The following is a 21,581-nucleotide window of genomic DNA, read 5'->3' on the forward strand; positions in this document are numbered from 1 at the left end:
TTATGAACTTTATTTCAGAAATTTTTCCAGTGTGAAGCTAGTTCCATCATAACGGCAATCGAAAATTCTGGAGCAGAATGCCGTAACGAACGACAAATCTATCTTCCTTATGAAGTTTTTAGATCTGATGCTTGTGCACGTTGTTACAAATATATGCCTACTGTAGCTTTCCGCTTCAAACTGCAGTGAGTATTTATCAACTTTTAATTTTTAACCTTAAATTTCAGAAATCTTGTCTAATTATTGTATTTGTTGCATTTAGAAGCCATTGTCACCAGAAACCATTGTCGTTAAATGTCAAACTCAGGTGCACTTCAGCCGATGTTAGCTACGAATTGATTATAATTGACATGTTCTCAAGAGGCGGTCGGCTACAAAGATGGATCCTTCAGACACTCCCTCGATCGAATTTAGATCATTGAGGAAGCATTGATGAGCAGCTATTGGGCAATAGGGAACCTAGGGTCCCCCGATGAAGATCGGTGGATTTCTGGAGTGGACCTGGAGACGTTTAAAGCTAAAAGCCTGTTAGCGATTGTGTTTTTTCTTGGTGACTTAGTCTCCAATTGATCGAGAAACCATTTCGTGATTATTTGATTTTTGTAAATAAAATTAACCTAGATGAGAACACGTTTTGTAAATATATAAAGCTGTAAATAAAAGAATTATTTTTTTACCCTACTTTCTTATTTGATTGGTTTTGGCCAAAATATTACAGACTATTAATGTTTGCTTATCTTTTGTATAAGTTTACAACTTTCGTCCGATCTTGATGTAATTTGGCATACATGCATGCATGTTCGTTAAAAAAAAACTTATGTACTTATATGGACAATATGTAAGTGAACTGTAAAGGAATATTTGGTGATAAGCAACAAATAAGGGTTTTCCAGTTATGTTTGAAATAAACATAGAAGCCTTTGAAATATGTGAATTTTTTTTTGGAGGGAGGCAGAGTATCAAAATTCTTAAGTCTCGAAGTAATCGCTTTAAACGGCAATTACTGAAGTAATGCATTTATTAATTAACGTCCCCTTTTAAAGCAAAATTAGGGATATTTTGAGAAAGACTTTTAATTTTGAACCGCCTTCAGATGAGCTGGCGCCCCACTCCCCGCTCTCCAAATTTTCACACCACACCAATGGGAGAACGTTTAACCCCTACGAATTTAAGATACACCCGACCCGTTTACACGACGGTACTTCGGTAGAATAGGGTCTCGAGCCTGAAGCTCTCGGTTCCGTAACCGAGACCTAACCACCGGCTCTTATATTTATTAGCAGTATAGTTTTCAGTTGCTATATTTTTATCGATGAACTTATTAACATTTAATCGATTTCTTCAGGGTTTATTTTTTTTTAATTTTGCTGTTGGCTCACCTGCCTTTCTACAAATTTATCTTCACTTCCTGAAAGAAAAAATGAAATCAAATTACGTCTATAAAATGTGCAATAAATTCTCTCATTATCCATACTGAATGTATTGCATAAAAATGTCCTTTATACGTTTATTTATTACAGTTACACAAGAGAGCTTGGCACTCTGTATGATCCTCTACTAAATACTACTCACCATGTTGATCCGTTCAATATCAGTGAAATGATACTGAACACATTTGCCGAAGAATCATTTGCTGAAAAATGGATAGCTTGTTGCAGAGCAGCATGGGATTGCTGCAATGTCATGCTCAAATCTCCTACATTATTGACAGGTAAGAAAACCAATACTTGAAAGATTTTTTTAAATAAAATATTCGTTTAAAACGCTTTCAATGTAAATTTATATAGCTACTACTGAGATATTTAATATATCCAAGTGATTTTTCTCTTAAATAATTGTAGCTTTCACTTAAACGTATGTTTAAATACGTTAAAAATCTGTTGTTCCCTACACAAGTCAATTGTATACAATGTTATTAACAATTTAAAGAAAAAAGATTCAAATATTTGAAAATTTTTGAGTGTGCTGATATGAAGATAATTTGTCAAAGCCACTTGATCTATTGATAAATTTTTTAATAAATCATGACTGGTATATGGTATAGTTATACAAATATTTTGTTACATGATATTATTATATATTAAGCAAAATCTATGTATTCGTTATCACATTCAAGGGAGATGGAATTCCAGAAAATAACACTTTACTGTTTATGTCCTATTATATTCTTAAATTAAAATACTTAAATAAATACATTATTAAGAGCTTTGCACATTTTTATATTATTCAAATGTAAACAAAATTATATGTGTATTATAGATTTTCTATGGAATTCAAGTCAATCTTAAAAGAATCCTGTGAAAGTAGAAAATGATTATTTTGTCAATTTTCAATAATATATCTTCAAATAATGCCGTTTTAAATGCATTGGTTTTTTTTCTGGAGAAGTTAATAAAGTAACTACAGTAATAAAATGCCATCATAACACACGGTTTCTTTAGGAGATAAGTTTACTTAACAGAATGACAAGATAAATAATATTAAAAATATCAGAATGTCAGTATCAAATTATTATCCGCATCTTTATTTTGGAGATAAATAAATTCTAACAAGACGTATAAGCCTCATCAAGAAGAAAAAATTAAGAAGTTGTGATGATTAAAGTTAGAATGCGAGTTTAAACATTTAAATAGTATTTTCGAAAATACGGAAGAAATTTCTTTCGAGATTCTATAATATGCAGAAAGGCAAAAATACTAGATTCCATTTCTTAAAGGAAAGAAAACATTTTTTTTATTTACATAAATTCCACGATTCATATTTATTTGTCGTTAATTGCAATTATATACATATTTGTTTTTCTCAGATACTGTGTATTGTCCACGCACTTGGGATGGGTGGCAATGTTGGCCCGATACTCAAGCGGGAAAAATGGCAGAATTGCCCTGCCAGGAACATATCTATTTCGAAAATGGACCACCTTCGTGTACAAGTAAGTTGTCTTTATATTTTAATTACTACAGTTCATTAAACGGGAAATAAAAAATAATTTAACTATCGGTCGTTCGTTTTCGTAATATCTATATAGTATGTGATGTATTAATATAGCAGTGCTCATGGCCATTAACGTAACCACTACATAAATCAATGTTTTCTGTTCGATTTAATTTGATTTCTTTTTAAATCTAGGTTTTATTACAAAATTGATCCTACCAAATCTAGTAAATTGTCCAAATGTTTAAATAAAAACTGTTTTGTTATTTCTTTTTTTTTTAAATTTATGCAATTAAATAATATTTGAAAGAAAACAAATACTTATGTCTATACATGTGTATAACATATTCGAAATTCTTTCATAACATATTCGATAACATATAACATATTCGAACGTTATTATGTTTGATATGCAGTGAATTAATTGCATACTAAGTTATTCTGAATATTATGTTGAATTATAGTTACCACATGGCAAATTTCGCTCAATAACTACTATTAATGCCTTATTAATATTTTGCATGATTCTTTAAATAAATATTTTAGTATAACTTTAAGAGAATTTTTTGACTACATAAGAAAAGTATCAATGATTGTGAATAGTTAAAGAAGAATAAACAGTAAGTTAAAATTTCGGGAATGAAATTTAATTTCTTGCCATAATTTTGGTAAAAACAAAAATAAAGAAATTTTTTCTTTTATTTTACTAGATAAACTTAAATTACTAAGGTAAATGTTACCCATTTTTTATTAAAGTTAATATTGCAGGCCTTTCAAAGTACGATGTTAAAGATTTTGTATTGGTTATTCTTGTAAAATTTTGTATATAAAGTGGATTCCATAATCACATTATTCGGTTCTGACTTCAGATAGAAAACAAATTGCCAAACAGTGGTAATTTTACCGCTAGATTTCTTGGCAAGGAAAAGAATTGCTTATCCATACTGATATTTCTTGCACTTATTACTATCACAGTGCAAGAAAATATAAATTAAACAGGAGATGTTTAGACATTTATCGGGCAAAATCTACTGGCTGAATCGCAATCAAATTTTGTGCAAGAATTATTCTGAGTTTGAAATTTTGATTTTTTTTAAAGCGAAAAAAAGTACATATTTAGGAAAATAATAGCGAAATGGCTGTGCTGTACGAATACGTGGATTATTTTTTAAAAAGCGCCTGCATTTTTCTTTTAAGAAAAATATGAAGTTATTAAATTGCATGTGCGTTATTACTATCATGTGGATTTGTTGCAGCAACAACAAATGCTGTCGCAAATCTTCAGCTCTTTACACTCTAGTCCAAATTTCACTGCAAAAGTTCCAATTGCTACAAAGCCTAAATCATTCGTCGAAGATTTGTAATCGTAAACAGATCATGACGCAACCTGTCGAAATGCCTTAAGTCAAGCAAAAGTATTGTTATTTCTCTTTCTGAAAGATTTTGAAGCATCATCGTATTTGATAAAAATTGCTTCATATATATAGGCAGGGTTTCTAATACTATCGATTTTGTGTAAATTGTAAGCACCGCAGTTCCTTTTTCTGCCTGTCCACTAAAATATAAACTGTTTTTTTCTGAAATCGGAACCACATGCTCAGGGTGAGTATGTGCACAAAGTTATGATTCAAATAATAGTTTTGCAAAAAAAAGTGCTTAAACACCTAATGTTTAATATCGACCTGTATTTATTTTCATTACGTAACAAAAATATAACATAATTCATTTTAATGCAAAATTAGAGTTGAAATGAAGTGAATATGATCAAAGAAATATTCTTTGAGAAATTTCCTTTTAAATAGATATCTTTATCATTGAATCTGCTCAGTGTTGAGGTTTGTGGTGCAAGAATCAGGTGAGCCCCATTGTACCATATGCACTGTAGTTATTATTCGGAAAAATCAATAAAATTTTAACATTATGATGTTAATAGATGTAAAAATCAAGCATCTATTTCAATAAAAAAAATTGCTCCTTTTGTCAATATCAGTTTTATTAGAATATTTTGGTTGTTTCATTCATTAAATATTCTTAATTAAAAATTGAAATGACCTCACCAAATCGATACGACTAAGATATGAATATACAAAAATTGAAACGGAGAAAGTCTCCTCTTTTTTTTATTCTATACTTATAGAATACGGCGAGTTTCTTGCTAACCTTCATCGTATAGAGTAAAAAAAGAATCTAGTATATATGGCAGACATCTTTCCTTTGTTATCTGGTTTTTAACTTGACGATAATTTTGGAGACTTGATAACCAAATTCTAATTCCAAATGCTTGTTTGGGAAATATGAAATCTCGAAATTTGGTTCTCAAAGTGCGAGAGACTTCCAGACATTTTGATTAATCACCTTGCCAAACTAATAAAAGGCGGTAATGCGAAAATTAGCTCTGGAGGTTTAGTTTCAGTATTGGCTAAGCAACTGAACATTGCGAAGCCTTGAGGGCTATCCGATGTAAGCAATTCGGGCGATTATATTCGTACTGTTGCGATTAAATTTTGAATTAACTTACTTCTTCAAACCTTTGAATTTATGGCTTTTTCAAAGCAAATTATTTTCAATTCAAATAATCTCAGGATTATTTGCGTCTCTTTATGTGAATGAAAATGGTACATGGCGCAAAAACTTTGGTAGGTAGTGGAGAGATTCGATAATGATGACGGACCTTTTTTGTATTTTTAAGATTTTATTGTTTCTCCGCTTTCGGGAGTTGGTTTGAGCCTTGCCTTTCGGCGATGCTGCTTGGTCGATGATGTTACAAAGACTGACGGTTTTTTACATATACCGCTAGAGGGCGTTACAAGTGAGAGGCGGGGCAACATGCTTACGTAACATACTCCCGCCTTGAAATTGTACAATTTCAATATTCAGACACTATATGAATTTCACACATTACAATAAATTCGACAGAATTATTATAAAAAATGAATAAATGTAAAAACAAATAAAAAATACTAAAATAATTCTTAAATATAAATTTACACAAAATAGTACTGAAATAATTCTTATATATACACATTTATACAAATGAGTTAAAGTCTATATATTATTTACAATCATATACACATATAAATCCAATTAATTTTTTGGAAGTAAACATATTTGACTAATACCTCTTTTAATAACACCATTCGAAACTCTTATTACAACAACTCTGACTAAACCATCAGAACCTTTTATTAATTCTTGAATTCTACCCAGTCTCCATTTATATGGAAGCAAATCTGGATCTTTGATTACAACCATATCATTAAGATTTACATTATTCTTAGTTAACTGCCATTTGTTTCTAAGATGCAAATTATTCAAATAATTATGTTTCTAATTTTTCCAAACTTGTACTGATTTAGTTAATTTTGCCATTTTGACAAATAATTAATTTACTCTGAAAATTCAGAAGGTTGCACCTTGCTTACCATGAAGTTGGATGCTGCTTCAATTTCCATTATTATTATCTTACATTTTTTACATTTTAGAAGAACACTTCAAATGATTAATAAATCTGAAAAGATAACTTACAATTTTAGTATAGTTGTTACTTAAATTTAAAATATTACAAATAAAATTATTAGAAATATTAGTTAGTAAATTCAATTCACAAAAAGTTTTAACTTCTTTCATAAAGTCATTATTGATTGCACACACTCGCGATTTGCTGCACAAAAGACTTGTTTTCACTTCACTGGATTTATTTATTGAGCACACATAGATGACTGCACCGTAGTTCTTAACCGAGGCATCACAGAAGCAATGTAGGTCTATGGTGGTGGGATTCTTGATGATAACACATCTTTGAAATTTTAACTGTTGTTAAGTCTGGAAATTCAAAATTTAAGTTTTGATTTATTCCCTAATAATTCAGGATGGTTTGAAACCCATTTGTGAAGTTGCATGCCTCCTTTACTTAAAGGTTCTATTAAATGCTGTTGTAAAGCCTTGGTTTCTGGTAAGTTATTTGAATCAGTTAAAATGTCGCCAACATAAACATCAGTAAGAAGTGCTGCAGATGCTTGAGGAAATTCACTTTTTTCTTTCTCAGCTAATGCCTTGAGTGTTCTGGTGGCTAAAAATGGAGCACATTTTGTTCCATATGTCACAGTCCGTAGTCTGTATGTTTGCACAGGAGAAAATCTGTTAGGTTTCCACAGAATTTTTTGCAGGTCTCTATCTGCTTCTGCGACCAAAATTTGGTGATACATTTTCTTTATATCTGCACTAAATGCAAACTGATATGTTTGGAATCTTGGAATGATGCAAAATAGTTCCTGTTGAATTGTTCCACCGTTCAATAAAATGGAATTAAGTGAAACTCCATTGCTAGAATTTGCAGATGCATCAAAAACGACACGCAAGGGTGTTGATGTGCATTCTGGGCGAAACACGGCATGATGAGGAATATAATGTTCACTATTGGCAATTTCAGGAGAATCTAAAATTCTTTCCATATGATTTAACTGGAAATATTCATCCATGAAAGCCTTGTATTGTATTGACATTGTTTTATTTTTATCTAATCTTTCCCAAAGTAAATTTAAACGCCTTTCCGCTATTTCTTTTGAATCGCCTAATGTAGAACGTTTTTCTTCAATTATTGGTAATTTAACAACATACCTTCCGGTACTATCCCTCTTATGAGTGGAAAGAAAATGTTCCTCACTGTAAGTTTGTTCATATGTTTTTGATTCGACTGAATCATCTGTATTATCATCAGGAAAAGATTCTAAGTTAAAGAAATTTTTAACAGAATTCTCCAGATTATCATTTTCAAAAATTAATCCAGAAAAGAAATGAGAATTTCTGCTGTTGATTGTTCCCGTTACTAAATATCCGAACACACTGTTTTGTAACAAGAGTGAATTATCATATGATCTAAATTTTTCTGCCTTCAATAAATCAAAGAACAACTCGCATCCGAGTAATGCATTAATTTCACTAGGAATATGAAAAGTCTCATCCGCAAGTTTTATCTCACTTGGGAAGTTAACTTTTGAGATATCAATTTCTTTAGAAGGAGTTAAATGCGTAATTTTAGGCATAATTAAAAATGATACAGTTCTGGAAAAATCATTGTCTTCATTAAAAATGGTAGTGGTTAATTTATTTTTAACGAAGAATTCTCCTCCGTTAATACCAGAGATGGATGCATTAACCTTTTCCTGCTTCAAATCTAAAGAATTGGCCAAATCTGCAGTTATTATGTTTACCGAACTCCCTGAATCCAACAGGGCTTTTATTTTTATTTTTTGACCAAATGCGTCTTCAATAAATAACTGCGCGGTGCATAGAAGGTTTGAAGATAGTTTCGAGTTACTTGCAAGCGCTGACTCAGCCTCAGGGGTCAGTTTTTGGGGGAACCTGGACGAGCCAGACGGTTCATTGTTTACATGAAGTTGCTCCCCCGCGTCTGGGGGCGTTACCTCTGCACGGCGCGTATCCAGATGTATCAAAGAATTATGGCCTGATTTTTGACACCTCCGGCAGAGGAATGTGGATTTGCAGGGTGGCTTATGCAATTTCAAACAGTTCTTACAAATGTTGTATTTTTCTAAAAGCTCGATTCTTTTAGTAACACTCAATTTTAAAAATTCAGAGCATCTTTGTAAAGGATGTTCAAATTTACATAAAATACATGGCTTTACATTACTTAGTTTATTCGCATCATGAAGAAAGTTTTTCGGCTTATTTATTGAGCCTTGAAATTCCTTGTGGAATTTGTTACTTGTAGGGTATTTCCCTAATTGATCGAGTACCATCGCTCTTGATTCTAAAAATTGCAAGAGCTCCTTCAATGAAGGTATTTGTTTTGATTGGATGGACATTTCATATGCCTTTCTACTCTCTTTGTCAAGTCTTTCTAATATTATATTTACTAATATAGCACTTGTTAAGTCATTACATTCTAAATTCAAACCTTTTAAACCTCTTAGACTTTTATTTATCGTGTCTGCGATATTTCGTAAGCCTTTTGCGGACTCAAAATTTAATTTTTCTAGTTTTAGCATATTTCGAATGTGAATATCAACAACTGCTCGCTTATTTTCAAAGCGTTCTTCGAGAGCTGCAAACAGTGACTCAAATGTATCGTCACTTGTTTCTATAAATTTAGCTTCACCACGGAGGGCAGCTTTTAAATAAAATAACTTTTGATCATTCGTTAATTCGGTATTATCGTTTATTAGACACATAAATTGATTTTTGAAATTACTGAATTCTTCCATTTTTCCGTAAAACAGCGGTAAGGGAATTTCTGGAAGTTTCGTTTTTAATTCAATATGATTGATATAGGCTTTCAAATTTGAATTTTGATCATTTATATTATGGATTACATTTTCGTTAACATTATAATTAGAGAGTAAGCATTTCAAACTTACCTCTAATTCGTTTCTTTCTTCTTCGATATCCAACATTTCTTGATCGCACTTCTGGCTTAACGTTTCATCTTCGTCGATTTCTAAATAATCCTTGAATAAAATTTCTATTTCATTTTTTATTTCTTCCACAATTGCCAGCTTTTGTTGACAGCTGATTATAAATTTATTTTCTTCTTCAACCGTTGAACTATTTTCAACAAACTTTTTAACACTTGTTAGTTTCGCCTTCATCCTTCCACGGATTCTATTTAACTCTTTGGCTTTTTGAGTTTTATTTTTCTCCATAGTTACGCTAATTCGTCTCCGGATCGCTAGGACCAGAATGGAGAGATTCGATAATGATGACGGACCTTTTTTGTATTTTTAAGATTTTATTGTTTCTCCGCTTTCGGGAGTTGGTTTGAGCCTTGCCTTTCGGCGATGCTGCTTGGTCGATGATGTTACAAAGACTGACGGTTTTTTACATATACCGCTAGAGGGCGTTACAAGTGAGAGGCGGGGCAACATGCTTACGTAACAGGTAGATCTAAAATCTGGCAAGCACCTACTATTTCGACACTAAGATCACATATTAAATTTTATTTCTTTTATTGCAGCTTTTCTGGTTATCGAATCCCTATACACACGAATAAACTGATTATCAAACTTCCAAAATTTTATATGATATACAATACTTGTATCAAAACAATGTTAAAAATTTAATTCTTCTTGTTCGTCGCGATTTTTGATTACTGTATTCAGTGCCTAAGAACTTCCCTTGGAAGAATTTCACTCAAAAAGTATACAACTTTTATGTAAAGACTACAATTTCATTCATTCGTTTCATACAATTTCATTCAATTTCAGTTATCGTATGCGCATACAATTAAGCTTAGTCCCAGAAATATTTGTTTTTCAGATTCAGGAAAGCCTAATACATGGAAACTCATCAAAATCTCGAATTTTTTGTGAGCAATTATAATTTCTTTTGTGTGCTCTTTCTACTAGAAAGTAGAAAGATAATTTAGGAAAACCAAATTTTATATTTCGACCGAAATAATATACAACACAGAATTATTCTGATAGGCATTATTATAGCAAATTCTTTCAATTTAAATAATTCAGTTTTAAATGCATACAGTAAAACATCATCAAGTTTCTCATTTTTATGTCGTTTCTTCACAATTTTTGTGATAAAATATTTCACTGCACCAAAATTGGTCTATTCACCATGCTCCACCTTTTTATTCTCAAATTTTCTGCTGCATGTATTATTTCTCCTTTCCTATTTAGAGCGAAGGGAGGGAGATTTTTCCCAGAAAGCAACCTCTCGATCATTTCCAAATAAAGAATGCAGGATGGGAGGAGGACCTCTTATGGTTGAAAATAGGGAAACATAAAATAGAAGGATCACTTAACTAGGCTGGTCTTTTTGATAAATATGAAATTCTCGAACACCCGTCTTTGAGCATCAACTTTTTTTGTTCTATCTTGCTGTTCCATTTGTATCTTATAAAGCTAAAATGTCTTAATATCGTAAAATTCTTTCATTGAAGGATGAAACTGAAATTTTTAAAACATTTGACTTGAGTATAGATGAAACAGAAACAAAATTTTCACAAAAATAATTCAATTTCAACGTTGAAAACCTTTGTCTGTGACGGGTGAAAAATCTAGGACAGTGCAGTAGTTTGCAGAAATCAAGTCAAGGGGTAAACTGAGAATCGAAAGATGTGCAAAATGGAAAAGGTGACATATGATTCAAAAAAAATTTTAAATGGTTATTATAGTTAAAAAAATTTCTAAATAAAATAAGTAAAATCTAGCTAAAAAAAACATCTACAATGTTGATAAAGGTGTTCTCTCTTATCGTGTGCTTGCAAGTACTCGCATTTTAAAGGCGATAATTGCAATGGTGAAAAAAAATTCTAAAAATCAACTCACTCTTTTACTATTTGTCAATACTAATGATAAGAAAATTTCTTTAACTATAGGAAGGGCACCAAAGCCATGGTACTTTTAAAATGTTAAAACACTATAGTAAATTATGAAACAAATTGAAAGCGTGAATAACCACTAAAATGTTCTCTACGTGACTAAAAAAAACTGATGAATATATCACAAAAAAATGTGAGATTTTGCATTTTTATGGATCTATAAATCGCCCCCTCTTTAAGAGGCCAACTCTTTGCGAAATGTGAAAATGACTTTCATTTCATCTAATTTTACCAGCATTTTACAACCTAAAATTTGAGAAATTAAAATCCATAAAGGTGGATTAAAGAATTTTTTCATTACGTACTTTAAGCATTGTTTTCTTGCTCAATAAAATGAAGTGAACTGTAGTTTTTTTTTAACGCTTTATTATGCATTGTTATTGTTATTAACGCATTATAAAACTGCAGTATTAGATCACACTCCCGTTTAATAGGAGGTAAATGTGAACAATAAGAGATAATAGGATTTCATCTCCCGCTTAATAGGAGCATTTACCTCGAGGTAATTAAAGGGCTCTAGAACCTTTTAAACCCTTAATTTTTCGTAATCTTTTTGTGATTTCGTTTGATAACTGAACCTTTCTGAACATTTTTTTTGATATTGCACTTGTGTTATTCAAAAATGTATAGGTCACTGTTAACTTTCCAATCAAACTTTTACTTTAAAATAATTTTTCTCAATACTGCGTTTTTAGAGCCTTGCGCGGAGGATTAAGCAAAAATGGTTCATCGTATCAATATGAAATTTTCCACGCATGTTTATACGCACATAATAGAGAAAATCATGCAAAATAAAAGAATTATTGTGTATACTTTTTTTTTCAGTGCTTGCTAATATGCTAAAAAGTTTTAAGCGTCATCGTGTTTTAATCAAAAATTAACACAACTCCAGTAAATCTATTAAAATATTCATCACTTTTCATGATTATAAAATTATGATCTTTAGGGGTAAATTGATGCAACTTGTTAAAATAAATTGCTTTTTTTCTGAAAAACTTAGCGTGCAAGCAAATTCCGTCTTCGACAATTTACATGGAACATGTTTTTTTTTTTTTTTTTTTTTCTCGCTTATATTTTAATTAATGGAAAGTGTAAAAAGTAATTTTGACTCTTATAATATTTTTACAATGACTTTTTACAATAACTTAAAAAGTAATCTTAAGTCAATGAAATCACCGACTTAAAAATTCATAATTATGAGGTTAAATGAATGACCTCACCATATAAAACTGGTAAAAAAAAATCTATTAAATTTAAGAATTTTTTCTTACGTTAGTGAGAATTGCATTTGATAACTTTCGAGATATGTTTTAGCTGTTAAAAATCCTTTAGCCCTTTAAATGGATTTGCAGGATTAGGATTAAATATGAAAAAGTCATTTTTTTTTTTTTGTACATCATTTTACATGGTTTAAAAGACATACAAATGATGTTTTACTATATTTCTATCCTCTTTAAACTCTGAACATAAAGAGTTCGTAGTAAAATGCCGGTCAAAATGTATTACTTTTAAAATCGAAAAATTTTCCTCGCTGAAGTGCTAAATTAGTCTTGTATAACTTGAAAAACCCACTCGTTCATTTCAACTGTCACTCATAATAAAAGCAGCGAATAATTTTCATCAAAGCGAATAAAATGCCTTTGCCTGAACATGTACCACTTACTTTTTCAATTTCCGGTTTTGTTATAGACTAAAGAGTGACAGTTTTTTTGGGATTATTACCGCCTCAGTAATGAAATACAGCTTCTGAAAATAATCTGATAAATGAATTCATGAATATGAAGATTTATTTAAAAGAAATTTAAGAGAGAATTTATTTTGGCTCTAGAAAAGTTTCAGATATAGATAATTTAGTCATGACAACATTTTTGAAAGATATCGTGGAAAAGATATTAATAACGATCTTGAAGTGAAGCAAATAAAGTTATCTAATTGCACTTAAACATAAATGTATTTTTTCTTTTTGTAAAGGAACTACTAATTTATCTTCTGTGCTAACTTGAAATAAATTCTTTATTTCTAAACTGAAACATTTGCTACGGGTTATCCATGAATTTCAATTTTAAAGATTTGTATTCTTATTAACAAATTATCCATATAATTAACTTTCTCTGTTTTATTAATTTAATAGCAGGTTATTTTTTACTCAAAAATAAATTATACTTCTTAATTACTAATTTTTAATTATTTTATAAAACTCAATTGATATTTAGAGCATAAAGATATTTTAAGCATTTGTTCCAAACGTTAGCCTTTTGCAGAATTCACTGTAGATTTCACAAAGTGGGTAGTTTCGCTGTTATACTTTGAAAAGAAAACTATTAAATTCATAAAAACTAAATAAAGCAAAGAATAAATGAAAGCAATAACAAAAAGCAAAATATAGTTTTTGTAATAGCAATATATTGTAAAAATATTTGTTTTACCATTATTATATTTTCAAAGTGCCTAACTAATAACATATTAAAAATAGTTTTGTTGTAATACAAAAGTTATTTTACTTGTAATTGATTATATCATATATTTAACGTTTAAAAAAATTAATCTTTATAACGAGCATCGAGTTTGCGAGATAGTTAAAATTTCAAGAATTCTAATCAATCAACCACAAATCCGAAGCTCACCCGATTAAAAGGAAGATACAAATTTCATAGTTATTTTCAGAAGTTGATGAAATAGAATAATTATTTTTTAATTTATCTGTTTACTTTGGAATTATAACTGTATATGGCAGCAACTGCGCCATTGTATCTTTCAAACATTTTAACCAATCACGAATTGAAACATGTGCCTGTCTTTTTTCTTTTCTTAGCTTTTTGAAAACATATTTTAATTGGAACATTTATAATATTTTAACTAAACAGATTTTGGCTTTTTAAAAATATATTTAAACTTTTTAAACGTATCCCACCAGTGTAGTGACCGAGTACCAAAGAGTGTTGGGCGTTAGTCTTATGATAAGGAACAAAATATTAGTGAGTTTATATCATTTGTAAATAATAACGAAGGCATTATAATTTACTTAACTACTGATAACGACTGGAGGCGAAAATATGATATTATGCTTTGGGTGTCTGTTAGCCTCGCTAAGTCACTGGATAAAAAAAAAAGAAAAGATTATACTAAAATTGTCTAGCAACTTATATGAATATATGTTTAGTCATGGCAACGTCTAGACAATATGATAATAGTGTTGTTGGTTAACGTACCTTGCACAAAGTCAAATGTGAAACCCATATTCGACTTAAAAGTTCGATGACTTAGGAAAAGTTAACACATTAAAAGCGTAATCATAGTATCAGTATTATGATATTGATATATTTCCATTTTACAGCAAATATGACGAATTTTTCTAATATAGCTTCTCATATAATTAATATAATTTTCTAATTATTATATATATGTAGGACGATACGGTGTCTAGGGGAAAAGTGAATTTTTTTGAAAAAAGGAATAATAATATTCGAATTAGGTAATCAATTAATTTATTAAGACTACATATAATTAAACATTTACAGAAATGGGATAAGATTTAATTAGGAGCAGGGTTCATCTGAGATGAGGACGCCAAACATGACCAAGCATAAAAATTAAAAGGGTACGTAGAGGGAGCACGTAAACAGCGTCAGACTTCACTAGTCCATCGCCGCCGGAAGAATCGAATGTTAGTCCTTTAGGAGCCTCCCAGGAGCCCTGACGTCACACGCGCGCGATCATCCCCATAGAATGCCAAAACCCAGCCTGATCCGACTTGACATGAGTATCGTCGCCATCTCTTACAGTCGAAACTAACTAAATACTTCAATGAATCACCATCCCTAAAACAAGTTTACAGCCAATATCACTTCCTGCATTTATGATACATAATAACATATAATAATCTAATATATAAAAATTTTGTGTTACGGTGTTTATGTTCGTACTCCTCCGAAACGGCTCGACCGATTTTTATGAAATTTTTTATGTGGTATGAGAATAGGTCGTAAAGTATATTTCACAACGCTAGGTAATTAGGATGTTCCTATCTACGTTCATCGTACGATGAGGAGATCAACGCTTCCTTGAAATCATCGCCTCTGTGACGAATGTTGGAAAAGTCCAGCTAAACATAAACACGCGCGTCCAAATGCTGCAAGATCCATCTGCTGACACATTCTCGGACCAATTGTTAGATATCGGTGATGGAAACGTTGCTGTCTACGAAAATACTGGATGCATAAAATTGTCCACTAACTTCTGCACTATCGTTGATTCGCAAAATGCTCTCATTGACCGCATATTTCCCGATGTACGCACACAATACTTACATCATGCGTGCCCGGCAGAAACAGCCATTTTGGTAGCAAAAAATGTGGACGTCGACGATTTAAATTTCAAGATATAGCAGTCGTTGCCAGGCGACTTACAAATCGATCGATACAGTTTGTGATGCTAAGGAAGCTGTAAATTATCCAGCAGAGTTTTTGAACTCACTGGATTTACCAGGCATGTCACCACACCTTCTACGACTGAAAGTTTGATCTCCGGTTATTTTACTTCGGAATTTGAACCCACCACAGCTGTGCAATGGCACGCGTTTGGTCATTAAAAAATTGATGAAAAACGTTATCGAAGCCACCATTTTGAATGGCAAATTCCGAGCCGAAAATGTTTTGCTGCACGAATTCCAATGATTCTCAAAGACGTGTCAATTGAATTCAAACGCGTTAAATTTCCTATTAGATTGGCATTCCCAATGGCAATCAGTAAGTCGCAAGGCCAAACGATGTCTGTTTGCGGCTTAGATTTAGGTAAGCCATGTTTTCACAGGGACAATCATAGGCGGCATGTTCTCGCGTGGGCAAACCATCGAGCTTATTCGTGTTGGCTAAAGACGGACTGACAAGAAATATCGTACACTCAATTGCTCTTCGAAACGAATATTGATTTTCTTTATTTCATTTTTATACTTCAGGATAAAAAAATCTATTACTTTTTTCACTTTACGTTCAACTTTTAAGATATCAAACAATGTGTATGTTCGTTACATTAATGAAATACATTGTATTGAGAAAATGAATGGTTGGTGTTTTTTTTATCGGCGATCATCGTCTACAGCGCTCCATTCCTCTATTTGTCATATATCCAATCCCATACACTTTCAATACGTTCGTTATTTTTTAATTAACAACCAAAATATTCACTAGAAATAATTTATATGGCAGAACAACGTTTGCCGGGTCAGCTAGTAATTATATAATATATTAATTATTATGTATTTTAAAATTAATTTTCAATAATTAACCACTTATGTATTTTGTAGAATATGCTCATAAAGAATGCCTACCCAACGGAACCTGGTACAGAAATGAAAACATGAGGGAATGGACAAATTACACAACATGCGGCAAAAGAGAAGTAAAGAATTAAGGATGTCTATTGATCTTTTTTACTTTACTTTCCAATTATATTCTAGTTATCTTTTATATGTGTTTTGCTTCATTAACATTTATTTTCCTATTTTATGAAGTACTTTAAATATTAGTACAAATATTGTTTTATATTATAATTGAACATGGCTGCATTGCAGAAATATGTTGTTTAGAGGCATAATGTTTCCTAACAATTTTATATATTAAGCTTTAGATTTGCATATCATTTCTCTGCCATATATTATGCTGTTCATATTATAATTATCCAGATTATATTTGATTATATTTTAATAAATGCAATTTTTTTAGACTATCGAGTTTTGTTTCAATCACTTAAAAATGTTTGATCTTCATATTAAAATATAATATTACTCATTATAAAAATTTCAATGTTAACTAATAATTATAGTCCTAATAATTGCATAAATTAAACCGTATTCATCACTTGAAATTCATTTCTCCAGCTTTTTGGAAGGATGATTCGTTTTGTTTTGAACTTCCGACTGAATTTCTGAAGGTAGAATAAATTATTTCTGGGAGAAATAGGATTGTGTTGATAATAACTGTAAGCCGTGATGTGGAAATACTTTTTTTGACGAGTAATTTAAAATCCCCCCCCCTGTTTGTTTCAAAAAGAGTAACCTAAACTTTGACCTAAAAGGATACAAATAGTCTTTGGAATAATTTACCTAAAAGGGAAGTATTGCAACAAATATAAATAATTAATTTTAAAGTAATTCGTTTAATACTTGATCTACCCGAGAATCCATAAGATTTATTATTTTGGATAAATCTTCCTTTTCCAAATTTCTTTTTATTAATGTGCTAAATATAAGTATACATTTAACTTGTAGAAATATTTTAACGGTATTTATATTAAATACACATTTATTAGAAATTCCTTTTTTTACAATTTTTTATCTCTTATTTTGGGTTTTGAAATTCCCAAATAAAATACAAAAAAGTAAAGATTATCTTCAAATTAAGTAGTTTTTGAAAATATACGTATTGTTAAAGATGGAATTGTTAAATTTTATCATGGATAAAAAAAATAATTGGTTTATTTAACATTTGCTATCTAAAGTGAGTTTCTTTTCATTTAACAATGAAATGACTTATTCGACATTTTCTAATCCCGTTTTCTATCAAGCAAAGTAAAAAAAAATTATCATAATGCAAATCGTGTTATTTTATCTTTAGTTTAATTATTAAATCATGTTAAATCTCGTTAAACAGATACTAAAGTATTTTTTTCTCTTAAAATATATTAGCTTTTTGTATTCAAATTTAATGGAACTAAATCTTTAAAAAATAAAATACCTTGTTAGAAACTACCTGGCTAACAAAAGAATTATCCTTAGTATAATGTTAGTTCCCATCTGTTGTATTAAAGTTAAATTATTCCATTTTACTCTAAGTGTTAACTGGCGGTGCCGTTAAAAAAAATTAAAATAACACATTTATAAGAACACAAAACATAAAACAAAACAAAACATAATTTTTTATAGACCGCTGCTGCATCATAAAAACCCCTGTTCCGAGATTAATGGCATAGAGTGTAAAAATTATTCAGAGCAAAACCAATTTTTCATCTCCCCCCCCCTAATAGTAGTATCAATACTACAAGAGCTACGGTAGCATTTTTCGGTCCTTCATAATATTTTGAAAAGGACAAATTAACACTGATATTATACCTCCATGGAAACCCTTGAACCTGGCGCCTGGAACATCAATATTTTTCTTGCTCGCCATTACTAGTCTCTGCAGGGCAGACCGTTAGACCATGAACTACCACATTCTATTATGGTTACTTCTTTACTAATAGTTGGTAATTAAGGAAAGGTTTTTCCTAATTTTTATTTTTTTTAGTTAAAAATTAAGACATTTTAACATTCCCCCCCCCCCAAAAAAAAAAAACTTCAGAGAATATAATAAAAAAATAAGATTTTCAATTTATTATATAAATTTTATTTTATCTCATTTTTTTAAAAATATTTTGAACTATATTTACAGCAATGCTTCGTTTCATTGTTTTAGATGTTGAATTAATAGTCACGTGCGTTATAATGATATTAAATACATTTTTTTTTCTCAATCAAGTGACAGCGATAATATGCAGGTTTTCAAAATCAAATGCTATAGCATCATGCTACGATGCATAAGACTTAGAATTCGAATCCCGCTTTTTCTATTAACCTCCAGAATGCAAATGTAATGTCAGGACCAGTTTTAGTGACAGGTTTGGTTGTAAATATCTGGATAAAGATTTTGGCCCGATTCAAACAGAGATAATTTTAGAATTTTTATTTACATTACATTAAACAAGACCCTTTTGAATTTAAAATGAAAATCACAATCGGGTAGAAAAAGGGAAATCGATCTGTAAGAAATTCTAGTATATCTAATGAATAATGCAAGAATTTTTTTTCTTTCAATACATTCAGTTATGAGGAAAGAAATATCTATGATGCGATATAGATAGTCCATTATTTATACTAACCGAATTTTAAAGTTGATTATTACTAATAATTATCGCAATTAATATGACTAATAACTGGTAATTATACGTACTAACAGAATTTATTTACACATACTAACAGAATTTATTATTTTATCATAGCACCTTTAAAATATTGACTACGGATACGGAGTAATAGAAAAAGCGAGTATCAACATTTTAAATCGATCCAAAAATGATTCGAAAGACAAGTGCCTTTCGTTTGAAGTGCGTTGTTATGACTGCCCCTGTGTCTGATACAACAAAATGTGCTTAAGAATATACTAACTTCGATAGAAATTTGTTATCGCCTTCTTAAATTTTTTTAAATACTGCTATCCTTAGAAACACTTTATAATTTTTTTTCTTCTCAATAAATGGATATCTTATGCATTTATATCATAAAAATCTATTGTTACATTGGTGAACTCGCATATCATCGAAATATATGTGATCATTGCACAATACTAGTTTGATACCTGTCATGAATAGATTTTGTAATCCAAATATCAAATAAATAAATAAATTTAGATGGATAAGATGGGATATTTTTTTATTCCGAAACAGATCTCAGAACAATTGTTTTTGGCTAAATGTTATGAAAAATAGAAAAGTGCTCCAATTAGAAAACCTAGAAAATCCATCCTCTCCTGACCGACATTTCAATTAAAGAAGTTAAATTGGTTTTGGGAAAATATGTAAGCAAATGAAAAATTAATTTATGACAATTAATTAAAATAATTTTGCTTACATCATCTATTATTCAGAAAGTTTCTGTTAATTATGGCCTTATTGTCCGTTTACTTCATACAGATCTTTTAAAATGTAATGTTTCATAATTCAATTAGATGTCAAAATTTTATATTAGGAAAAAATTATAAAATTATTTTAATTTCGTTAATTTGATATTTGTAAAAAGGAAATAAAAATCCAGCGACAAGAGAATTGGAGAGATAACAATACAAAAGCAAACAAAATCTTATAAATTCTAAAGTTTCAACACATTCATATAAATTTGTTATTTCTGAGTTTAAAACGTGTCGGTAATCCTGTCGATTAGGAAATGTTTCCTCCAAAACCTTTCTACCAATTTAAGACAGTCTAGTTTTAGAAATTCCTAATTTGCTTATTAAATTTTTTTTAGTTTATTTAGATTTCTTAAACCTGTTTTCATGTATAAGATTATACGTTTATTTGTTTAATTTTATCAAAAAATTATAATTCTTCGTTTTATTTGAAAAAAAAGTTATGCAGTGAAATTTAAAGCTGAAGTATTTATCCACTGTCAGCTTTGATTTTTTCCACATCTCTTTTCAAAATTTTCGATTTTTCCAATAATTAAGTGCCTTGCCAATTGTATTATTCCTTATGAAAATATTACTATTTTCAAAATGATTTTCAAGACATAACTATGGAGAAATTTCTGTATTTTTAAGGAATGACTCTTAGAAATCAAGCCTTCTTCAAAAGAGTTTATGTAAATATATAGTTTTTAGAAGTATCATCCAATTTAAAGAGAGGCGTGGATGGAAAAGTGGTATTAAGATTGAAGATAAATCATTCAAATAATCATCAGACCATAACGAACAACTTTTGTTTTGAAAGTTATTGTTGTTTTCTTTATTATAAAGGCACTTTTTAACATTACATGGCTCAGAGTTTTAAAAGCTTAGAGTTGCTCATTCTGTTTTATTTATGCATTGTAGACAAATTTCTCGATAGCTCCAACAATTTAAAGGGGGTAAAATAATTTTTCATCTCATCCTCCTACAACTTCAACAACGTTTTAAATTAAATTTGTTATAAATTGTCGGAAAACTTTCATCACTTTACACTCTCTTCCATTCTTTTTTATTTTAAAGCTCCAAATCATATTAAATTATAGAAAAAAAATGGAAAAGGAGGATATTCTTTCAGTTTTTCCAATATTTCTATTTCGCCTTCCAGCTTGCTGACTGGAAATTTTCTTATATAGTCTTGTGTAGCTAGCCGTAAATAGAACAAATAAACACCGAATGTCTTTTCTAAGAATATGATTTTAAAAAAAGATATAAAATTCCTCAAAAGAAAGATTTTAAAAATCCTTATTAAAAATAATTTTAAAATACGAAATCAATGAAATTTTTATAGCACACAAAGTTTCCTTGAATGAGTTTGTTTTTGTCAAAGTTGCAAACTATAAAAATAAGTTCATTGACTCCGTATGATTATTTCCAGTTTTTGCCAAAATAAACACAAAAATCTGGCGCTTCTGTTAGTGTATATAGGAAAGATGAGGAATTAAGAGAACGACGAGAAAAGGCAACGTATATTTTCACTTTCCAAATCCTCATAAAATAAATAGCGAAAATATTTATAGCTCATGCCAAATTATCCTTTGAAAGAT

The 21,581-nt window shown here is 30.1% G+C and overlaps 1 protein-coding gene across 1 annotated transcript in view; it reads left to right on the plus strand.

The window, feature by feature from the left end:
• LOC129961653 (calcitonin gene-related peptide type 1 receptor-like) overlaps positions 1 to 21,581 on the plus strand; it is a 65,741-nt gene that overhangs the window by 18,997 nt on the left and 25,163 nt on the right. Inside the window, exons 3-6 of the mRNA XM_056075183.1 lie at positions 19 to 185; positions 1,521 to 1,711; positions 2,807 to 2,932; positions 16,590 to 16,684. Coding sequence (XP_055931158.1) covers positions 19 to 185; positions 1,521 to 1,711; positions 2,807 to 2,932; positions 16,590 to 16,684 — 579 coding nt within the window. The remainder of the gene's footprint in view (positions 1 to 18; positions 186 to 1,520; positions 1,712 to 2,806; positions 2,933 to 16,589; positions 16,685 to 21,581) is intronic.

The sequence above is a fragment of the Argiope bruennichi genome, chromosome 1 (assembly GCF_947563725.1).
Source record: "Argiope bruennichi chromosome 1, qqArgBrue1.1, whole genome shotgun sequence".
NCBI classification, from domain to species: Eukaryota; Metazoa; Arthropoda; class Arachnida; order Araneae; family Araneidae; genus Argiope; species Argiope bruennichi.